Source organism: Etheostoma spectabile, chromosome 10 (genome assembly GCF_008692095.1).
Source record: "Etheostoma spectabile isolate EspeVRDwgs_2016 chromosome 10, UIUC_Espe_1.0, whole genome shotgun sequence".
In the NCBI taxonomy this organism is placed as follows: Eukaryota; Metazoa; Chordata; class Actinopteri; order Perciformes; family Percidae; genus Etheostoma; species Etheostoma spectabile.
This window is the reverse complement of record NC_045742.1, coordinates 15,847,259-15,867,813: the sequence shown is the minus strand read 5'-3', so window position 1 is coordinate 15,867,813 and position 20,555 is coordinate 15,847,259. Positions and strand designations below refer to the sequence as shown.

The 20,555-nt window shown below is 40.2% G+C and overlaps 3 protein-coding genes and 1 long non-coding RNA gene across 6 annotated transcripts in view; 3 read left to right on the top strand and 1 right to left on the bottom strand.

Annotated features, from left to right (window-relative positions):
- Positions 1–1,460, top strand: part of LOC116696326 (neuronal acetylcholine receptor subunit alpha-7) — a 34,940-nt gene extending 33,480 nt beyond the window's left edge. The window contains exon 9 of the mRNA XM_032527196.1: positions 76–1,460. Coding sequence (XP_032383087.1) covers positions 76–687 — 612 coding nt within the window. The 3' untranslated portion in view covers positions 688–1,460. The remainder of the gene's footprint in view (positions 1–75) is intronic.
- The window catches only part of si:ch211-175m2.5 (uncharacterized), a 29,253-nt gene extending 12,382 nt beyond the window's left edge, over positions 1–16,871 (bottom strand). Inside the window, exons 1-5 of one of the 3 annotated variants that reach the window (XM_032527231.1) lie at positions 16,530–16,871; positions 16,289–16,450; positions 16,054–16,153; positions 14,391–14,521; positions 13,915–14,210 (exon numbers count right to left, since the gene is read on the bottom strand). In XM_032527231.1, coding sequence (XP_032383122.1) covers positions 13,920–14,210; positions 14,391–14,521; positions 16,054–16,153; positions 16,289–16,450; positions 16,530–16,583 — 738 coding nt within the window. In that variant the 5' untranslated portion in view covers positions 16,584–16,871 and the 3' untranslated portion in view covers positions 13,915–13,919. Of the gene's footprint in view, positions 1–13,350; positions 14,211–14,390; positions 14,522–16,049; positions 16,154–16,288; positions 16,451–16,529 lie in introns of those variants that run through there. The other 2 variants (XM_032527232.1, XM_032527230.1) reach the window with 2 other exon arrangements.
- Positions 3,908–13,713, top strand: LOC116696351 (uncharacterized). The gene is made up of 4 exons (XR_004333699.1): positions 3,908–3,921; positions 4,949–4,952; positions 7,076–7,080; positions 13,208–13,713. It is a non-coding gene; the product is annotated as an uncharacterized LOC116696351 (long non-coding RNA).
- A 2,797-nt stretch (positions 16,872–19,668) lies between the features above and the next one.
- polr2g (RNA polymerase II subunit G) overlaps positions 19,669–20,555 on the top strand; it is a 3,463-nt gene continuing 2,576 nt past the window's right edge. Inside the window, exons 1-2 of the mRNA XM_032528043.1 lie at positions 19,669–19,815; positions 20,133–20,242. Of these exons, the coding sequence (XP_032383934.1) occupies positions 19,804–19,815; positions 20,133–20,242 (122 nt within the window). The 5' untranslated portion in view covers positions 19,669–19,803. The remainder of the gene's footprint in view (positions 19,816–20,132; positions 20,243–20,555) is intronic.

Genomic DNA, 20,555 nt, shown 5'->3' with positions numbered 1-20,555 from the left:
GTGTGTGTGTGTGTGTGTGTGTGTGTGTGTGTGTGTGTGTGTGTGTATACCACTGACGCTCCCACTCTTCCCCAGGTTCGTGTGGTTCTGCTGAACTGGTGTGCCTGGTTTCTCCGTATGAAACAACCTGGCGATGAGCGCAAGCGGCCTGTTTACCGTCACACCTCCCAGCACCGCACCAGCTCTCTAGAGATGGGCACTGTACCAAGCCTCACTATGCCCCTCTCACAGACATCCTGCCCACCTTGCCCCACAGGCACCACCAACGGTTCCATGAGCCTCTACTTCGGCAATTACGACCCCATAGAAAGCCCACACTGCCCACCTTCTAGCGACTCCGGAGTAGCACTAGGAGGACGTGCCCATGGCTCCCTCAGTAATGAGGCTGAGCCCACTGGAGGAGTTGGCAGTGGTGTCGGAGGCCTGGGGATGGGAGTTGGACCTGGTATGGGAGTCAGCATTCCCCCACCAGAGATCCAACGCATCTTGGAGGAGGTGTCGTACATAGCCCAGCGGTTCCGTGACCAGGACAAGGCTGAGGCCATCTGCAGTGAGTGGAAATTTGCAGCAGCGGTGGTGGACCGGCTGTGCCTGGTGGCCTTCTCTCTCTTCTCCATCATTTGTACCTTTACCATCCTTATGTCAGCACCCAACTTCATAGAGGCCGTCTCCAAGGACTTCACATAGCTGTTTGCAGCAGGAGGAGAGAGAGAAGGAAAACAGCAAAATATTAGGCATAAAGAAGAAATTAAGAGAGAAAGTGGATGGGGGAAGGAAACAATGAAGGGTGCAGTATGTGGTCCTCAAGCTACAGTCTTGGCACCAAGGAGCTGGGCCACACAGTGTTTCATGAGAAAATTTAACTCAAGAAACTCGAGAATGTAAATGTAGCCTTGCAGCTCTGCTAAGCTGCTGAATCGAGCCAATCAGAAAACAGAATATTTATGATTGATAAATAAGTAAGAACAAAGACAAATCATTATGTTACATTAGCATATTCAAAATTAAGAATAGAAACATGCATTTATTTTCACACTCTGTCCTACTGTCAGAAACAAACTGTTCATATCTAAAAGAGCAAAACAGGTTGGGCATGGAGACTACACCGCAAACCTGGGGAGACTAGAGGCAAAAGGTTGGGAAGCATGGGACAGTAAAGGAGTGCACTATATAGATGTTCTTTTTTACGTTAAGTAAGATATCAATAAGGGGAAGATAATGTGGCACCTAATTGTCTTCACCCTGAAAAGAGTGTAAATAGCCGTGTTTTATCTGCACTATTCATTTAGAAAGATGCTTAATTTACTGAACAATGACTCACACAGCACCACAGTCCACCTCACTGCCTTTTCTCTAGTTCATTTCACTCATTGCAACTATTTTTGTCCTGTATGTACAAATCCGCTCACAACAACACACACACACACACACACACACACACACACACACACACACACACACACACACACACACACACACACACACACACACACACACACACACACACACAATGTACAAATATCACCTCAGTTTGGGTTCATGCCAACTGTTCACCTTCTCAACTCTTATTAAGGAAATTAGGCTTATTCTGATGATGTACCATCCCCATAATTATGTTGGTTATTTAATGAAATGAGATGTGCAACAGTCCATTGGACACAACTTCATTTGCTATAGGAATGCTTATTTAGCATCACTTTTCACTTTGTCTTGCCTGTTTTATTTTAGCCAATATAATCTGTAACATATTAAGAACAGTTTCAGCCAGTGTATGACACAATGAAACATACAGTATATTGTTTCAAGAAGCACTGTGTAGACTGGTATGTACTGATGTTTACCAGTTACAGGCATCTTTCTTAAGTCCAGTCAAACACTTCATGCTGAACTGTAAGTGCATCTATTAACCAAGTGGTCTGTCACTACATTTAAAAGCCAATGCTTTACATGTAGGAAAACAGGTCAAGTGAAGTTGTGTAACTGCTGTAAATAAAATACCCATATTTATGTACCTTGTTGGACTTCACTGTACAAATGTGGTCACCTAAGATGAAGAGCAAAGGGACTTTTGAACCTCTGACACCACAGACAATGGCTAGACAGCAAGAAGAAAACTTCACAACCCCCTCCGCCAAATCACTGGAGAATATACTTTAGATTTATAAAAGGCCCTACTGTCAGTAAGTTTTGTCTGTGTTTTGTGGAGGGATCCGAGTGACTGTTCACACAGCGTTGTTAACGTGTTTAGTGCCACCTACCAGCCACCTCTTTGTCTGAGCTACAGTTATTGGTCTCTTTATCTCTTTTTCTGTCATTTCAAGTGTGGGTTTTTGGCTCTCTATGTTAATAAAAGTCTATTTATTCTCTGTATACCAGGCTCTGGATAGGTCTGTGGAGATATAAAGTGGAGGGAGGGGAAAACTTGGTTCAGTCTTGGAAGATGGCTCTTTGTACAGTTTCTTGGTTAAACAAATCAACCTCAGACTTTTGCTTAACTTACTGGGCAAAACACCAGCTTATAGCTTCAAGTCTACAAACTCCATCCACAAGTTACAAGTTCAATCAGAGTGCATTCTGCTTTACTTCAAGCTGGAAAATTGCAAGAGAAGAGGTCAGCCGGATGACTCCAAGTGTCAAATTAATCAGCACAATGCAAAAGAAAATGGGAAAAAGTCCTTTAACTGATTGTAAAACAGTGGAAATTATGGTGCCATATTTAAAAATGAGCACATCCAGAAACACATTGTCACCATTAGCGTCTTCACTGATATTTAACAAGACTAATGAGCCATTACAGTCTTGTGTCTTGTGTTTGTGTGACAGACGGCTCTAAATCTCCAGCTTTTATAACTGATACATTCATTTTGCCACCATGTTAATGGGACGGAATGTGCTTATTTTGACAAGTTAAACAGTCAAAGAACCTAGTCAGGACAAAAAATATATAATGTGAAAAATCCTTCCTTATTTCAGTAAAGCTCTGGTTTTCTTAGACAGTGGTAGAAATGTCTCTGGTCTGAAATAATGAAAGGAAATAAAACATTGAATGGGAGAGGAAATCAAATAGCAGTCTGTGCTGAAATAAGCCAGTAAAGCATGCAAGACAAAGAATGTGGGGCATGTTTTCCTGCTGTGGTCGAGGAAATATTCTCTGATTTCTTTTCTGTGTGGCCAACAAAGGCTGCCTCTCAACTTCCAATTGTTTGATGTTTTGTGGATGAACTCCAATGAATAAGGCAGAACCCATCTGAGGCGGAATTGTTGGCAGTTGGTGTTCCTTTGAAAGATATAAGTTTTATTTTACAGTAATAAGTCAGCTCAATGACTATTAAAAGTTAACAAATGAAGGCAGGAATCTATTTTCAAATGATTTTGTCATTGTGCAATATTTCCATCATCTGAACTCAAAATTTTACTTAAAACTACAAATTAAATAATAATTTATTATAAATATTAATTAAACTTTTCTCTCTGAGGGTTCACAGAAGAAAAGGAAATCAAAAATCAGATAAATAATTAGACTGACCAAAAAAGGCAACTTTACTTGTGAAATGTATTAAGAAAATACTAAAGAAACATCACTGTTAACAGGCTGAGACTAAAATATACCAGTCAGTGCTCTTCTGTGTTGTATGTTTGTGTAGGACACTAAAGTGTTGAGTTATGCCTCCTGCACTGTGTCAGTATTCTAATCATTTATTAACGGGGCATGGGAATCAAAATGAGTAAAACAGTCCATGCGGAGAAAAGTGCAGCAGCTCGTGGGCAGAGGGAGATGCAGAAGAAGGGAGAAGCACTTTGTTTGAACAAACTTCTTAAACAGAGATTCAGTAGGAAATGTGTGTATAGGTACTAACTACCCGTAGATTACCCATGTTAAACATCATGCTGTATGATCAGACATCAGTTAATACTTATACAGTGATTTGGACTGATCATGTTGTAAATAAATGAGCTGCTGCGTTAGTATCCTAAGACATTGCACTGTGCCACAGTTTTGTAGGGTAGGTAATGTTACATTTCTGGTGGAGAAGATGGATCAATTGTGTGGGAGAGCATGAGAAGTCAAAGAGAAAAGGAATAAACAGGTAACAGGTAAACAGTTCAGGAGGGTGACAACGGAAAACAGCAAAGGACCAAACCAGATATGATGTGATAATTCCCTTACATTAATTCAGATGACCAATAAATAAAAAATTTTGGAACATACATTGTGTGTGGGTTCCAGTAAATGCTCTAAGTGAAAAGGGAGAGAGGAAGAGGTTGGACTTTAAGGGAGCAACCAATCAGTAGGCCACACATAAAGAATATTACATAACTGAGGATAAACAGAGAATCCCAGCTGCAGGGCTAGACCATTGGTTAAGAAGAGAAATGTCAAATTCAGGACAAAGGGTGATCTCTGGCAGTCCAATTGTTTATGTTGTGTGTGTGTGTGTGTGTGTGTGTGTGTGTGTGTGTGTGTGTGTGTGTGTGTGTGTGTCTGTGTGTGTGTGTGTGTGTGTGTGCGTGTGCGTGTGCGTGTGCGTGTGCGTGTGCGTGTGCGTGTTAAATAAGTAATCAAGTCTGTAATAGGCTGGGCTGTTAGAATACAAGCGTATCAGTCCCTCTTCACAATAATAGACTAGAGTTGTTTAATTTATTTAACATTAAACTACATTTTGCACCCTCATTTGAGTCCAAATTAAATCCTGACTATAATGTGTGAGCACTGATCTGATTAATCAACATAATAATCGTTTTAGATTGCATTTAGAATGTAAAAGCACATTTAGTTTGTACATGTGTAACAAATCTGAGCATTATGATGTTTGTCATGAGTCAGATATTCTAACTCAGTTTTAACCTTGTGATTATCCAGGAATTTGGGAAATACATACTTTAGCAGTCACTCACCACATCAGACACAGTTTAAGCAGAAATCTATTCATTCTCATCTTCATCTGAGACACGTGAGATTTTAATCAGGGATCACAGGACTAAAACACAATATACACATTCAAACATACACTACATGAAGCCAACAGTATGATTCTGTCATGATCACTATTTACAGCATTTACTCCAATCTACCAATCTACATTTATTATATAGAAATATTAAATATTCTTTGCTAAGTTGAGGCCCTGGAAGACTTGTGAAAGTAAGGGGTAAAATGATGCAACAAAATACAGAAAAATCCTGAAGGAAAAAGGTCTTTGTTGGACATTTTTTTATTTATTTTTTCCATGAAAGGATTTCCCCTGAACAAACCATTAGAACATATGCACGTGCTCCAATGTCATTAACACTGCCTGATATACATAGCAAACCCCCTGTGAGGATGAACAGCTCAGCTGCCAGACTCAGGCTTCTGAGATGACAACATGTAAACAATTGTTGTTGTGTTTGTTATTGTTGTTTTTAGTACATGCCAGCGACAGGAAGCTTGATAATATGGAGCCAAAGTGGTAACGTGGCAAGTGCAAGACTGGGTGTTTGGACCCCTCACACATAGACTTGTACACAATTGTAGCTGCCTCTACCAGACACAGAAGATACCACACACTGTTCACACACACTGTGCATGGCGGGGGTCTGAGCGAGACCAGATTGCCTGTTCAGAGAGTGTCAAATGGTCAGACTGCTGAGCTCAGCATGAAGCTGATGTATACTTCACTTCAAAAGTTATGAACCAAAACAGATGCGCTTTCCCTTTTTTTCCAGAATAAAATCTAATCTGTGAGCATTAATAATGCAACTACAGTAGGTGATATACTGTAGGTAAATTACTCTACAATCCAAACCATAAACAGGTCAAGGCAGCTGTAGGGCAAAGTGGAAAGTAGGAAAGTAATGAAATTCATGAAAAAGTTATTGGTTGGAGCTCAGTCTTATTGGTATCCAATATGGCAACAACCTCTGTCTGCTGATCTGCTGGCCTAGCATTATTAGTTAAAAGAAATATGAAGCTCCTGCCATGTGTTTATGTGTGTGTCAGGTAGATTGTGAGAGACACGTAATCACAACCGAAGAGTTACTGGACGCCTCCCCCCCCTCCACACCTTCACAGAAAGCCTCCTCTCTTGGCCCTCTTTACGTTTTCTAATTTCAGTCCCAATCAATCCCACAATCCCCATATGGGGTTGCATTTGGGAAACAAACCTGCCAGGCGCTTCGGCCGCAAAAGATGATCATCTTCTCCTCTTTGCCCCGCGAGTTGCACAGCCACTCGTCCGGTTCTCAAGTCCAAATGGTCTCTCACCTTCACACACTGCCTCACTCCAAACAGTTCCTTGGTTAGGTTAGTTAGATGAGTTTCTGCTCTTACATTACTCAAATCTGCTTTGCTGCTACCCATTTGCTTTCTTTTCTTTTTAGTCATGCTGGTGGCGTGGCTCTATGGATGGCAATGTCAGTCTGTCGGTTGGTTGGTTGGTTGGTTGGTCTGTCGGTCCACCTTTTGGTTTAAACTGAAGTATCTTGACAACTTTTGGATAATTTGAAATGATCTGTTGTAAAGACATTTATTGTCCCCAGTTCAGTTCTTTCAGTTCTTTGTCATTTCATTTGGAGGACTTGTTGACATGTTCCCCTCAGGATGAATTATAATTATTTTGGTGATCATCTAACTTTTCATCTAGTGCTACCATCAAGTCAAAATATGTGCTGGCCAACAGTTAGTAAATGTTAGCATGCTAACACGCTGAACTAAGATGTTAATGTGCTAAACATTTTAGTTGCTACACATAAGTATTTTAGCATTTAATTTCTTATGTTGTCTATGTCATGTTTTTTGTCTATTTGATACAGTCTTGTCTTGTTCTCTTCTCTACTTTTCTTTATTGTGTGCTATTTTCTGTCTTTTTCTGTGCTGTTTTAGTGATTCATTAAGGCATTATTTAATCAACTTTGTGGTGACACTTTCATTACTGTAATAAGCTGTGATTCATTTTAGTGGGTGAGAAAAAGCAACAGCCTGAATGCTAATGTGACACATCGCCAAATGAGAGAGCAGCAACGGGGTTGGCCGGACAGGGAGTCCTGTCACTCATCAGTCTCATCTCACTTTCCTGGTTGTCCTGACAGAGCGGAGACCTTGTCCTCTCTGTTGGTCAAAGGTGTGGATAATTGTTTACTTGGCTCCGTCTGCAGGCTCGAACCAAAACATATATGTGATACTCCCCAAAAGAGATGTGGTGGAAATTAAAGGAGTCAAATGGTATTCATATTCATGACACGCAAACAAATGAGCACATTTGCAAATAGAGACAGTAGTCTGCCAAGTGATTTTGCCAAGTTTCAAGGACAACTGCAGAAACAGCAGCCCTCTGATATAGTTAGAGTATTACAATGCAGATGTTAGCATAATCTGAACCCTAACACTGTGAAAACAGAGGAAGAACCAAGCAGATTGAAGCCTTTGAACTGTAAACTGGTAGTGATGCCAAAACAATACGGATCACAGCAATTAAACAATCTTCCATCTAATATTGAAGACATTAGTTCCAGTGTACCCATGGAGCTCAGATAACAGGCTGCAGGTCACACTTTTGATGGCTGCATTGACATGAACTCCACTGCCCTTTCATTGTCAAATATAAATAAATATTACCCTAAAAAAACAGAGAAACAAATGGCAACATTCAGCACCTGTAAGCGCACAAACAACCATAAATGCGAAAAGCAGACAAACACTACACGGCACAAATACCTACTAAAAAACAAGCAAGGATAAACAAACAAAGAGTACAAGCATGAATCTCTCTATTGCAAATATGAGATGGTGTATGACCCATAATCCACAGACATAAAGTAATCTGAGTGAATGTGCTTTTGGATTATCAGTCTGGAACAGTCTAATCTGAAACACTTCTCAAACTCGTTGATTGAGAAGTCATGAAACAGTTTCAGCTACGTGGAGATGGAGTGTGTCAGTGTTATGAATACGATGAGTAGCAGAGGATATATCACTGAGAGTTGATGTGTAACATGTAACATTCCTATTCTCCCTGTCTGATTTTCAGGGTTCCCGTGGCTGCTGCCACACCATTCTCTGTGAGTCAATGCTACCTTTTTCATCATGATGCACTCATGTGACAAATGCTATGGCAAGTCTACCAGAACTATGATCGGATACAAACTTACTTTTCTGTCGTACTAATGATTCCTCGTTTTACCTTGTCAACTATAATAATAAATTTATTCATTGATGTCAATAAAAATATCATGGTATCCTTGGGGATATGAATTTAAATCTGTAAACAATACTGTAGTATTTGAAGTTTTGGCATATCAAGGCATAATCTAATAACACACTTTCAGAATAAAAGTTATAGCACTAATCTAAATTAATTTAATCTTGTGATAGTCTCCCTTTTCTACACTGTAGTGACAACTTAAACAAGTTTAGTCGGGTGCGAAACAACACTACTAATGTGATGTTTCTTGTTCCATGAAAACAAAGTGACCTGTGTCTCAAAATACACTTCTTATTGCACTCTGGTGTGTTGAGCCTATCAGGAGATCTGCCGTCAGGGAGGGACAAAGGGTATCGAAGACTCCTGTTCAAGGCCCAGGCGGCCCCAGGCAAACATTTATGGTACCTGAGGGTGTGGATGAGGGGCCTAATTTGAAAAATGACATTCAATATTTCCTGATGGTGGGCCTAGCTATCAGTGTAACAAAAATATCAGCTCCAAACAGCAGCCCTAATACCAAAATCTAACATTTCTCATTTAGCCTATTTTCAAAGATGTGTTGCCTTTTTTGGCCCTCGTCCTCCCTGTGTCACAGCTGTGGGACTGACTGCATGTTCCATCTCTGATGTAGAATCTGTAGGGATTAGACTTCCAGTAAAGGGACAAGTAGCTGATCTGTTAATTGTGAAATTCCATCAAATTAAATTAATGCAAAAGACTCCAGTTGCAAATGCTCACAGAACATGCTTTTTTACCACACACACACATATACACACCCAGCTGGAGAATGCACTTTACTGGGTGCACACATGCATATAGACTTGCCCACATGCATGCTCACGTACACTCTTACTGTAACAGGAACTGACACATCCTTGTGTCTGTCCATTTGCTAATGTCCCATATGTGCTCGCTTGGTTAGAATTCAGACCTTATGTCTGTTTGCATTCTCTTCAATGAGTCACACAGTGCGAGTGCATCCCTTATGTGTAAATAGAGCAGGAAAAGCCATCCTAAAATAGAATTCCCAGTAAAATCAGTTTGTTACAGTCACTAGATTTGATCATTTCCTGTCCATTTTTTAATCAAATGTAATCAAGTGCTTTTTTCATGCTTTTTCAAGTCAGGTTTAATTTACCTGAATCAATTTTCAACAAATCCTGTGGACATGAACTTTGGCTAAAATGATTATTTACATAAATAGGTGTAATATGTGCATAAAATAACTGTAGGTAGGTGGCCAAAATCACAGTAGTACTATTCAAAACACATTTCCTGACTGGTGTACTGAGGTTACTGTGGTAGGGGAGATTCAGATGTCACATGCCAGTTTATCTATGTAATTGTTTAACACTGGGTCATAATATGTTGATGAAGAAAGAGTCCCTCCTTTTAAAGGAATTTATGTTTACTCTTCATTTTTTTTAGTTGTAGCTGTCCTTGAAATACAGGTATTGCAACAAGATATCACGTCATCTAAACAGACTGAGCTTAGAAAAGCAAAGAAATACAACGCAAACTTACAGTAAAATAATGCTTACTTCAAGAATCATATCTCATGTACATGACTCTTAAAGGCTGATGTTGATCTTGCCTTCTAAGTTGTCTCAAAAAGGAATATTAGCATTTTGTATAAAAAAAAAGTGATTTCATTGCCATCCAGCAGCTGTTTCTAATCTAGTAAAAAATGTCTATGATCTACAGTATTCTCTGCTTGCCATTACAATCCATACAACTCTGACAAAGAATTCAAACAGTGAAAGTTGTTGCTTACATGCCATCAGTTGTTTCCAACCTTGTGCCTTTGCATCCAGTCAAAGATACAGTGCGAGGTTTTGTATTGGCTTTGAATTTGATGTTGCAGTTAGTGGGTTGAAAAGGCACACTATGCATAAGCGCATTTGGGAGAGTTTGGTCACCACAAAATAAAGAGAAAAAGATGAACACACAATTTGGGGCAGAGCATTCCTTGATATTTTTCCTTGAATTATTTTCCACACTCTAACTGCACACTCCTTTGCAGCTGTGAAAGAATGGAGGAGTTGTCTGACAACTCTCAGAGTTGTGTTAAGTTTGCTCTGAACACCCAGCGGAGGCATAAAAGATGAGAAGCGCTTCTTCCAGAACCCCCACTTCTTATCTCTCCTAGAGCTGCGAATGTGGGTTGACTCTAACAGCAGGAAGTCTGGAGGTTGTGCACAGACACAAAGAGATGGCAAATTCACAAATGAACTTTGCTTTGAGTGTATCAAAGCAAAGTTCACTTGACATTTATTACTAGAGTTCATATAAGCAGAAATACTTACTGGATCTTCATCTTGAATACAATATTTATGATAACATGGCCGTGGTCATCGTCAAAACTTTAATTGAAAGTGTATTTTTGACCTTGGACACATGTCGACAAAGCAATCTCACAACATAGCACATTACCAATTGTCATAGACGTGTATTTGTTGGAATGTTCATTAGGCTTCTCATCCATGTTGGCTTTGCTTTTGAGATTGAAAGTTCTTTCTTTTGTCTAACATCTCTAGGGTTCATGACTCCTTTTACTAAAGTAGGTTCTTTCATGTTGTAAACATGGAGAGGCTCAGTCTGAAGGGGACAGCGTTTACCATAATATTCTACACTGTGTGTTCACTCTAGATGATGGTTTTAATGGGGTGTGAGTAAAAACTCTGAATAGTAAAGTGATGACTATGTATTCAGATTTTGGGGGCTACTTAAACCAAATAGGGTTGCCAAAATCCCCTCAGAAATTGCTTTAAGTTCCAAGACCACACTCTCACAACTGCTGTGAGGACTGCTCAGATGAAGGATGCCTTAAACCTGTTGCTACTGCTCTTTGCTTAAGTAATATGCACCCACATGGCAGTTAAGCTTCATAAATGATGTCTACTTCACTGGTGACATTTTTTTCATTTGACCCACAACCTTACCAATCCTCTTACTTGCACTACAGCTATGTTTTCCTGCTTTTTATCATGCTCCCTTTTTGACACGTGTGTGCATCACTACTTGTTTTTATCTGCCTGAGAATAAAGACAGCACTGAGCCTCCCCAGACTGCTTTTACAGTGTATTAATTTGTCCATCAATGTGCCGAGAGTCTACAATAACAAATGGGCAAAAGCCTCCACCTCCATCTTAACTTTGTTTGCATGTGATCTGTCAATTTGTGTTCTTTTCTTGGCCTGAAGAGTCACAAGATGAGTGACAACAGCAGCCACATACCATACATTAGCATTGTCTGGAAACTGTTGTCTCCTTTCAATACTAGTAGGAGACATGGGGGTCAGGAGGGTTGGAGCCATAATAGAAAACCTGTAATAGTACAGGACCACTTCCAGAGACATATGACACTTAATCACAGTACAGTAAGGACAGTACAGGAGCAGCCCTGAAAAGAAATTATGAGTAAAATGACCTTCACGTCAGTAGATTAGCTTTCAAACGATTTAACAATGTGTCTCAAGATCTGTCAGAGGAATTCAATGTGAGTATGTGTATACTTAAAAAGTACACAACTACCTCTACACTGAAGTAAATATCCAGTTTGAATGACTTTCAGAGTCAGGATGACTTTCAGCTCGTCACTCATCATGTAAATACAGAAACATCTTTTGTGATTCTTTGGACTAAGCTGTCATTCACCAGAGCTCTGTTCACAGTCAAACATATGTTCTCAAGTGAGCGGGGTAGTTTTCAAATGCACACGGTAAAAAAATACAATACGTGCTCTCATTGCAGTTTGCAACTCCAACATCTATCGTACATGCACACCAAAGTAAATCTTCTGGTGACGCCTTGAGTCATGTTTGACTTGTTTCACTGTAGATAATAGACAGTACAGGGACAGCATTAAAAGTAGGTTGCCAGAAAATAAAGTTTGGGAAAGAATGTGATTCTACACAACTCCAGTGAAAGAAACTAAATAATAGCTAAGATTTGCACTCATCGTGTATGACTCTAATCTTAAAGTGCTCATATTATGCTTTTTGGCTTTTTCCTTTTTCATTATTTCCACTCTTCATTTTAACCCCAACCGGCCCGTCAGCCACCGCCTACCAAGAGCCTGGGTCTGTCCGAGGTTTCTTCCTAAAAGGGAGTTTTTCCTTGCCACTGTCGCACTGTTGCTTGCTCTGGAGGAAACTACCAGAACTGTTGGGTCCTTGTAAATTCTGGAGTGTGGTCTAGACCTACTCTATCTGTAAAGTGTTTCGAGATAACTCTTGTTATGAATTGATACTATGAATAAAATTGAAATTGAAAATTATTGTGTTATATATATTATCTTTTTTGTGCACATTATAAGTTTACAAAGTGAAAAACCCCAAAGTCTTCCACAAAAGGACCTACCATCTTCGAGAGAAACCCCTGTTCACAAACTGCTCCAAACAGCTCAATTGTAATCCAGCCTTTACTTCCGTGACAAGCGTGTCACTTTGTAACCCGTTACAATGCACGCCAAGCTGCTAGCATTGCACGCCCTTATGCTCTGCAACTGACAAGCTAGCAGTACTTACTGCACATTGCAATTACCAACAAAGATGTTACAGAAGTGAGATGCCTCACTCTGTAGCTAAAACAGAGAGCTCAACACACAGGGTGAAAAGAGGAGCTGGAGCAATGTGCAGTTAAACAAAAATATGATGTATTATGAAAATTAAACCACATAAACCTATTTTGGTAGAACCTCTAAATACAATTATAAACCTGAAAATGAGCATAATATGTGCAGCACTTATGGAGTATATCCTTAATCTTTTAATTATAGTTTAGCAGTGTACATTTAATTTCCAATATGTTCATGGTTGCAGTGCCATCTGGTGGTCATACACAGTACTTTCCCAATATTATGGGAGCTCTTCTTTTTTTTACTACCACACCACTGGTTGTCCTGCCAGCAGTAAACTGTGACAACTGATTTATTTTAGATGACTAATTGCCATAGAAAGCTAAGTGGTTAAGTCACAAAAACTGCTAAATATTACATATTATCAAGACAAATAGTTTATTTAGAAGATACTGCTGTGAACAATGCCAGTAATACCACTCTTCCTGGTAGTCACATTAACAATGCATTGAGCAACACATCATAACACAAAGCACATTCAATTGGTGAACAAGGAAATAAAGAGATGGTTTGATATTCTGAGTTGCATGTGTTTTTTTTCATAGGTTTTATAACCCTATCATGGAAGGTAAAAGACAATTATGAAACTGTGTCATTAAATGTAATGTAATAGACAACTAGGTGCAAAGAAATAACTTTTCCCCATGTGGCATAGTAGCCAGTAAACAACCAGAGCCAACTAAAATTCAAATCATCAAGGTAAATAAGCAGACACAATGAGTTACACACAATGACAAATGATATATATTAACAACAAAACCATGTTTACCTCCATCAGAACACACACAGGAAACTCAAACTCAGACAGTCACTCTCATGCTTCTTCATCATCTAAATGAGCACCAGCACACATACTTTATAGAATCCTGAATTTTACATGCCATGTTAAAGTAAAGGGCAGGTAAAACCACTTTGGAGTGATTTTAAGCATGTAATAAAATATCAGGGAGGTCAGTTATTTTGCTTCCTTCTCATGTCAGTCTCTAGTTGTTCTCCATGCCTATCCTGACTCAGTCAAGCAACTGTGGAACCTAAATTATGATCTCGGGAAAAACTGACTATTTCCAATGTTAAAGGTGAAGTCTGTAAATTGTAATAATGTTACTCCACTTTCACTTGCCCTTTGTCCTTGCTCTTGTCCCGTGGTAACCGGCCCATGTTATAAAATTCTAAGTTTGGTCTCATGTCTGTGAGGTGAGCAAGCCGGTTTGACATGGCAAAGAAAGCGGTGATGGCAGCAATGTCCCACGCATCCTCACGGTCAAAGCCCACTTCCTCCAAAGACTGGAAATGCTGCTCTGTAATGGTGTCGCAGCGACACACAGCCATCGCGAAATCCAGCATGGCACGCTCCCGAGGCGACAGCTCTGCATTCTCGTAGTTAACAACGACCTGCGTGGGAGTAGGGACGGAGCCAATCAGACGGAGCGGGAAATGTATGTGATCTAATAAAGAACTTCTTTGAAACCCCCCAAAAAGTGTTGTGCTCTGACAGATTAAAATGCCTACCAGTAACTGTGTCTCATAATAAGCAAAGTAGAGGCAAGTAGTAAAATCAATTTAAGATTTTACCTGATCGGAAAGAGTGGGTTTCTTAGAGTAGATGCGGTGCAGTGCACTGTGGGATACCACGCAGTAAAGACACTTGTTGTGGATACTGGTAGCCACCACGATCAGCTCACGATCTGCCTTGGTTAATCTGCCTGGAAGACATTACTTATCAACTGAATGAGAAATCATGAAAAAATAAACACCCATTTACACAACAAGAATAAAGATATATAAAGTACATAGCATCAGAGCTGGCTGGCTGGTATTAGTGAACAAAGTTATCCAGGTAACTGAGTAAACTCCTTCTTGGTTCAGGTCCTGGATACTGAAGAAGTGGCCACAATATCAAAAAGGTTTAGGAAGTGGAGTGGGATACTTACAGGATAGCTTTTGTTCCAAAAACTGTGTTAATTTCTTCTCATTAAGAGTTTTTTATCATTCACTTCTGAAAAGCTGAAACATAATATAATAATGGGGTGCTTTGTCAATTTCCAAGCCTTAATTGGTCTAGCCTCAGGGTCCACATTTGTCCATATTGAATAAGTCACAGTTCATGTGTGGGCTTACTAACCACAATCAGTTTTATTTCACAAAATAGAAACAAAACAAAGTTCAATTGAAAACACAATGAAATTAAAGGCATAAAAAGAAAACATCCTAATGTGCTCTGGAGATCTCTTGCTGCAATGACTACTCTGGTTTTATTATGGCCGTCTTCCTATGACCACGGGGACTCTACCTGCCAACAGCGTTGCCAACTCAGCGTATTTGTTGCTACATTTTCGAGACCCCATTGGTGACTTTATGTAAAACAAGAGCCAAAGAAGGTACATAATATGTTCTCATAAAGTACATGAAGTGTCCCTTCAAGTAACTTTATGACATTATGTACCTTCTATTTTAAGGAGCAGCCTAATACTTCCACATGAGTCTGCAAGCTTCCCTGCTTCTTATGGCTGTGGGAGACATCTACTACCTTTCTATATGCTTAGTAAGTAGCGGAGAGCAGACACCATGCAGCAGCAAGACACAAAAATTATACAAATCTCATTTTCTTATAGTGGCAAGTGGCAACGCCAAAAATTCCCAACTAGAGATAAAAATGTTAATTATGTTTGCAAAGTAAACATGCCTGAAAGCTGCAGATTCAGTGAGAGACAAGATGCAGTGTGTCATTGAATCTGCATGTCTCACCACCTTTCCACCCTTACACTGGGTGTACAACAGAACCCACAGTGCCTGTTTAAAGCGCCGGTCTGTATAGGATGGGAGTTGTTTCCTCGCCACATAAATTGTCTATTTTGTTTCACTACCTGATATTTACCTGTTTCTACCAGACCTTGGTTACCATAGCTTCAACCACACTACCTCCCACTGTTCATTCCTCAACTAAAACAGATTCAACATCACACCTGCCTCCTCATGTTTCAGCTGCACTCCAAAAGTGCGTTTCCATGCCCCTGCTGTCACCAAAATGCAGCACAGAACCAGAAAAGCCTGATTGCAGCACTGTAAACGGAGTCAGCAATATTGCTTATGAAAGGAGTGTCAGAGGGGCCCAGGGACAGAAATTAAATGTTTATACTGTTCCAGGGGACCAAGCGCTTTCCTCAGGATGCCTAGCACTTCTAATACCGCCCTTAACACTTGCACTTACTGTCACCATAACACATCACACACACACCTGTCTCTTTGTTCATTAGTTCATTGTAGTAAGCGAAGAAGGCTCTGAACTCTGCTGGTCTATGGGAGAGGACTTTGAAGACGTTGGGCAAAAAGCCTCCCTGTAAAGAAGGAAACGTGAAGTTTAGCAGGTTGGAAAATAAGACTCATGACAATGTTTATTGCACATAACGTTATGTGCAGTTCAATGCCTCAAAATATAAGGTTGTGTTTTTTTTGTTGTTGTTTTTTTTTACCTTTGACTCAACTTCCTCCATAAGCTCCACTATATCATAAGGTAGCTCTTTCTTGTAAGGAACTGGATAGCGACTGATGTTCTCCGGTGGCGGATCGCTGGAGAAATGTCTAACGCCCGCCGCCGCCTTCCCCCAAGACCCGACACCCGAGCGGAGAGACGCCTGGACGGAGGACAGGAAATTCACACGAGTTATACAGAAACTGCACTAGCAAAGCAGGAAAGTAAGTACGACAACTTACCAGCTGTGTGAACACAGAGGGACGAAATAACTTCGAGACGAGGTTACTCGCCATGTTAGTCGCCTTGCCTGGCTGGAAAGTGACCGTCAAAAACTAGCTAGCTGTCAACTAGCTAGGATAGTTCCCAGTCTTTCGAAAGCGATTAACAGAAGTCAAGCAAATACTTGGAGTTATTGACTTACTGCTGCTATTGTAACTTACTACAATCAAAAATATATAATTATCAGTCTTTTCAACTGTCAGTGACCTGGCATTGTTGTTTAATTAATATAATGGGTTATAAGAATCCAATGATCTTAACTGCATTAACCAGCTCGTTGTTAAAATATTTTGTTTTGATTCTTCCTCTTCCGCTATTGGCAGTTCTGTTTTGGTGATGACGCGTCAGATGTAGACTGACCAGTCATTGAACCAATCATTGAGCCAAATTGATCACGCCTGCAGTCAGTCCCCGCCCGAGCTACTCGTGGAGGAGGGGCGGGACTTTTGAGCTCTATGTGCAAGACCCACAAACTGTATGTATGTATGTATGATTAATATTATTAATATTAACGGTCTATAGGAGTACTCCTTTTTATTTCAAACTTAAATTATACTAGGGGCTTTAGACGGTGGTTGGAACGCATTTTTCGTCGTGTTGTTGATCGATCTCCATACGATTCTTTTACGATTTTAAGTAAATATATGTAGACAAATACAATTTGTTGACAACTCTGGTTTGATCATACATTTTCCCAAACGTATATTTTGATTGTCAAGCCCCTAAAGATAGTATAATTTAGGTTTGAGATGAAAGGGGAATGAAGGAGAGGAGATAAAAAAATCATGAGGAAGGCACTAATTCTATTTTGAAAAAAGACAGTGTTGAGTAGAATTTAAGATAATTGTAAAATGACATGATGTTACACACTCCTGTACAGTAGGTGGCGGTTCTCATGGTGCCTCCCAATATGAATTTGACTGGATTTATTAGCCTTACATCATATGTCACTGTCTGACTAAATAAATCCAACATACGATATACCGTATAGTTTAACGCTTACAGAACACTTGATTTATACATACACACATTTATTTATTATTTTTTACTGTTGGCCATTGGTGCTAATACCTTTATATTATATTTGTAAACACCGTACAGGTAGCCCTGTCTGTTCTTTACCTTACTTGTCCAGCTTCGTTGTCCTTGTTCTTAGCTATTATGTCTATTTATGTGTAATTACGTTAAAGTTAAAAGTTAAAAAAAATATGTGTACTCATAGCTGGCCAATAAACTGCATTTGGTTGGTTCCATAATATTTACAGTCTACGGTTAGTACCGGGGCCTGTTGCACGAAAGTAGAATAAATATATCCAGGATAAGTGAAAAAGCGCAGCTTGAACTTCGTGTACGCTTCTCGCGCTTAATCGGTTGCACGTTTGCCGAGCCAGGATGAACAGGTGGAGCTATGTCAGCCAGGTGTAGATAGCTGGGATAAGTGCACGTTCACGGCTTTCTCAAATAAACCACGTTATCGATCACAGATTTACTGATGCAGAGATAGAAGACGCATGCGCCATATGTTTCACCCATGAGCAGCAGCTTCTAATGGAAAGTAACGAGGAGGGGAAGAAAATGGAAAAAGGGAAATACGGCTCTTATCAACGGGAAAAAAAGCCCGACATAGCGGACCCGACTGAATATGTGGGGGTGTAAAAATATCTACTTTGCCTCAAAGTGAGCAGAGGGAACTAATGTCCTCGGGAAATGGACCCACGGACTTTAGGCTTAATTTCAAACCCTTAGTCACAACTGGAGAAACTGTTTACAACCATGCACAAATCCTATAAGCTATATCTAATTATTTATACAATTAATGTTCATATAGAACAATCAGAAAGGGACAACAACTAGAAAAAAAGTAAGAACTTCAATACACCTGTGAGCATATGTAAAACAATATTCTGTTTTTTTTTCTTCGACAAGTGACCGCACCAAAATAAAGATGAAGAAGCATGTGGTGTTCCCAGTGGATGAATGATAACTCCACTACATACTGCTGTATAGACCGTTTATATATCGGTGATGTGAGACTTTTAGGAAGGTTATGAAACCAATGTAAGGTATATACAAAAACATTAGGCCCACTTATTAAGGATAACACAAACTACCCTTCATTAGAGAAGGACAAGCAACAAGAAAATGAAATCATGAATGTATTGGTCTCTGACCGCCATTATTATCATCTGGGAACATCGCTACATTAATATCATCTGGAACATCGCTACATTAATATCATCTGGAACATCGCTACATTAATATCATCTGGAATATCGCTACATTAATATCGTCAATCTCCGGAGCGCGTCCTGTATAAACCTGAAGCTGAGACCACGGACGCTGCGCTGCTCATCTCTACTTTCACAGAGAGAGTGGACACTGACACAACTCGCAAGTCTGCTGGTAGGCAATAGCCACTGCGCCACCGGGCACCGGGCACCAGGCACCGGCAGCAGCCACCGGCACGCACACCGCCACCGGCAGCGGCCACCGGACCGGCGCCACCGGCCACCGGGCACCGGCCGCACGCCAGGCACCTCGACATAGTACCGTCCCACCGGAAAAGTCCCTCCGCATCTGAAGCCAGTGCCAGTGCAACCATTTCTACATCTAAACAACTGTAGTAGGGTTTAAACAAACTCGCGACAACAATAGAGACAAGTAGCTAATGCATGTTAATAAAAATAAAGCAGAACACATGCAGAAGACAACGGAATAACTGTTAAACACGTTTTTCGGATCAGAGCCCAGCTGATTTGACTCATGAGACTCCAGGATTATCTTAGCCTGGCTGTTGCCTGCCTGGACCAGCTACCGCAAAGAATAAATCTCCATGGTTACTTGGCTGGGCTTAATTCAATCTGGTTTCGTGCAACCGAGTCCAGCTAAATTCATCCAGGATACTGAATATCCCGGCTTAATCCCTTATCCTAGTTTCGTGCAACAGGCCCCCGGTGTTGCACCGAAAGCTGTGACCCATCAGGAACTGTGACCATACTGAACGGGGTCGAATTGAGAGATCCCTGAGTTCATGTTTTCTGAGTTCCCTGGGTTCTGTCTCGCAGGGAGCCTGCGAGACAGAACCCAGGGAACATAATCTCTCAATTCGACCCCGTGCCCCGGAAATGATTTAGTCGCGAATGAGGGACAGTTTTCCATTCATACGAGAAAGACGTTTTGCTAGTTTATCAAAACAAGACAATTAATCGACTAGGAATTGAACATTACAGCAACATGTTTTACCATGTATGTATCTACAATACCCTCCGTGTATGAGTCGGCTAATAGCAGTGTTTGCGTGTTTTGTTTGCGTGTTTTGTTTGTCAATGTGTGCCTAGCTTGAGCTGTTAGCACAACGTTAGCTAACGTAGCTAAGTTAAACTTAAAATATTTGCTGCATTGATTAACGTTGTTGTTTTATAGTCATTCAGAAATAATATATAAAGTGTTGGTCTTGATTAATTAACTATAACATTTATAATAACTTAAAGTAAACATCTAACATCATGCAACCCACACTGAAGGGTTGTCTTATAATGCAAGTCTATTTTTTGTGTTCTCAGATTTCTTTGGAACATGAAATTCTTCTACACCCAAGGTATTTTGGCCCTAACCTCCTAAACACCGTGAAGCAGAAGCTTTTCACAGAAGTGGAAGGTACCTGCACTGGCAAGTGAGTGGCTGCAAGACCCAATGATGTGCAATTATATACAAATGACTTGTGTGTGTTCGGAGCTGAGCTTATTAGTTCAGTAATACAGAAGCTGTAATTTTACTGTAGAGTTGTCATTTTAGTTAAATGTTAGATCTTTTAGATTGGAACAGATGTTTCTTAAGTGCAGTGAACTTCAGAATCAGCTTTATTTGCCTGGTATGAGGACACATACGAGGACTTTTGCTTTGGATCATCATCATCATTCCTCACAATGCGCTTACACATAGAAAACAAACAGTACATACACACTATAAACAGAAACAATATAGAC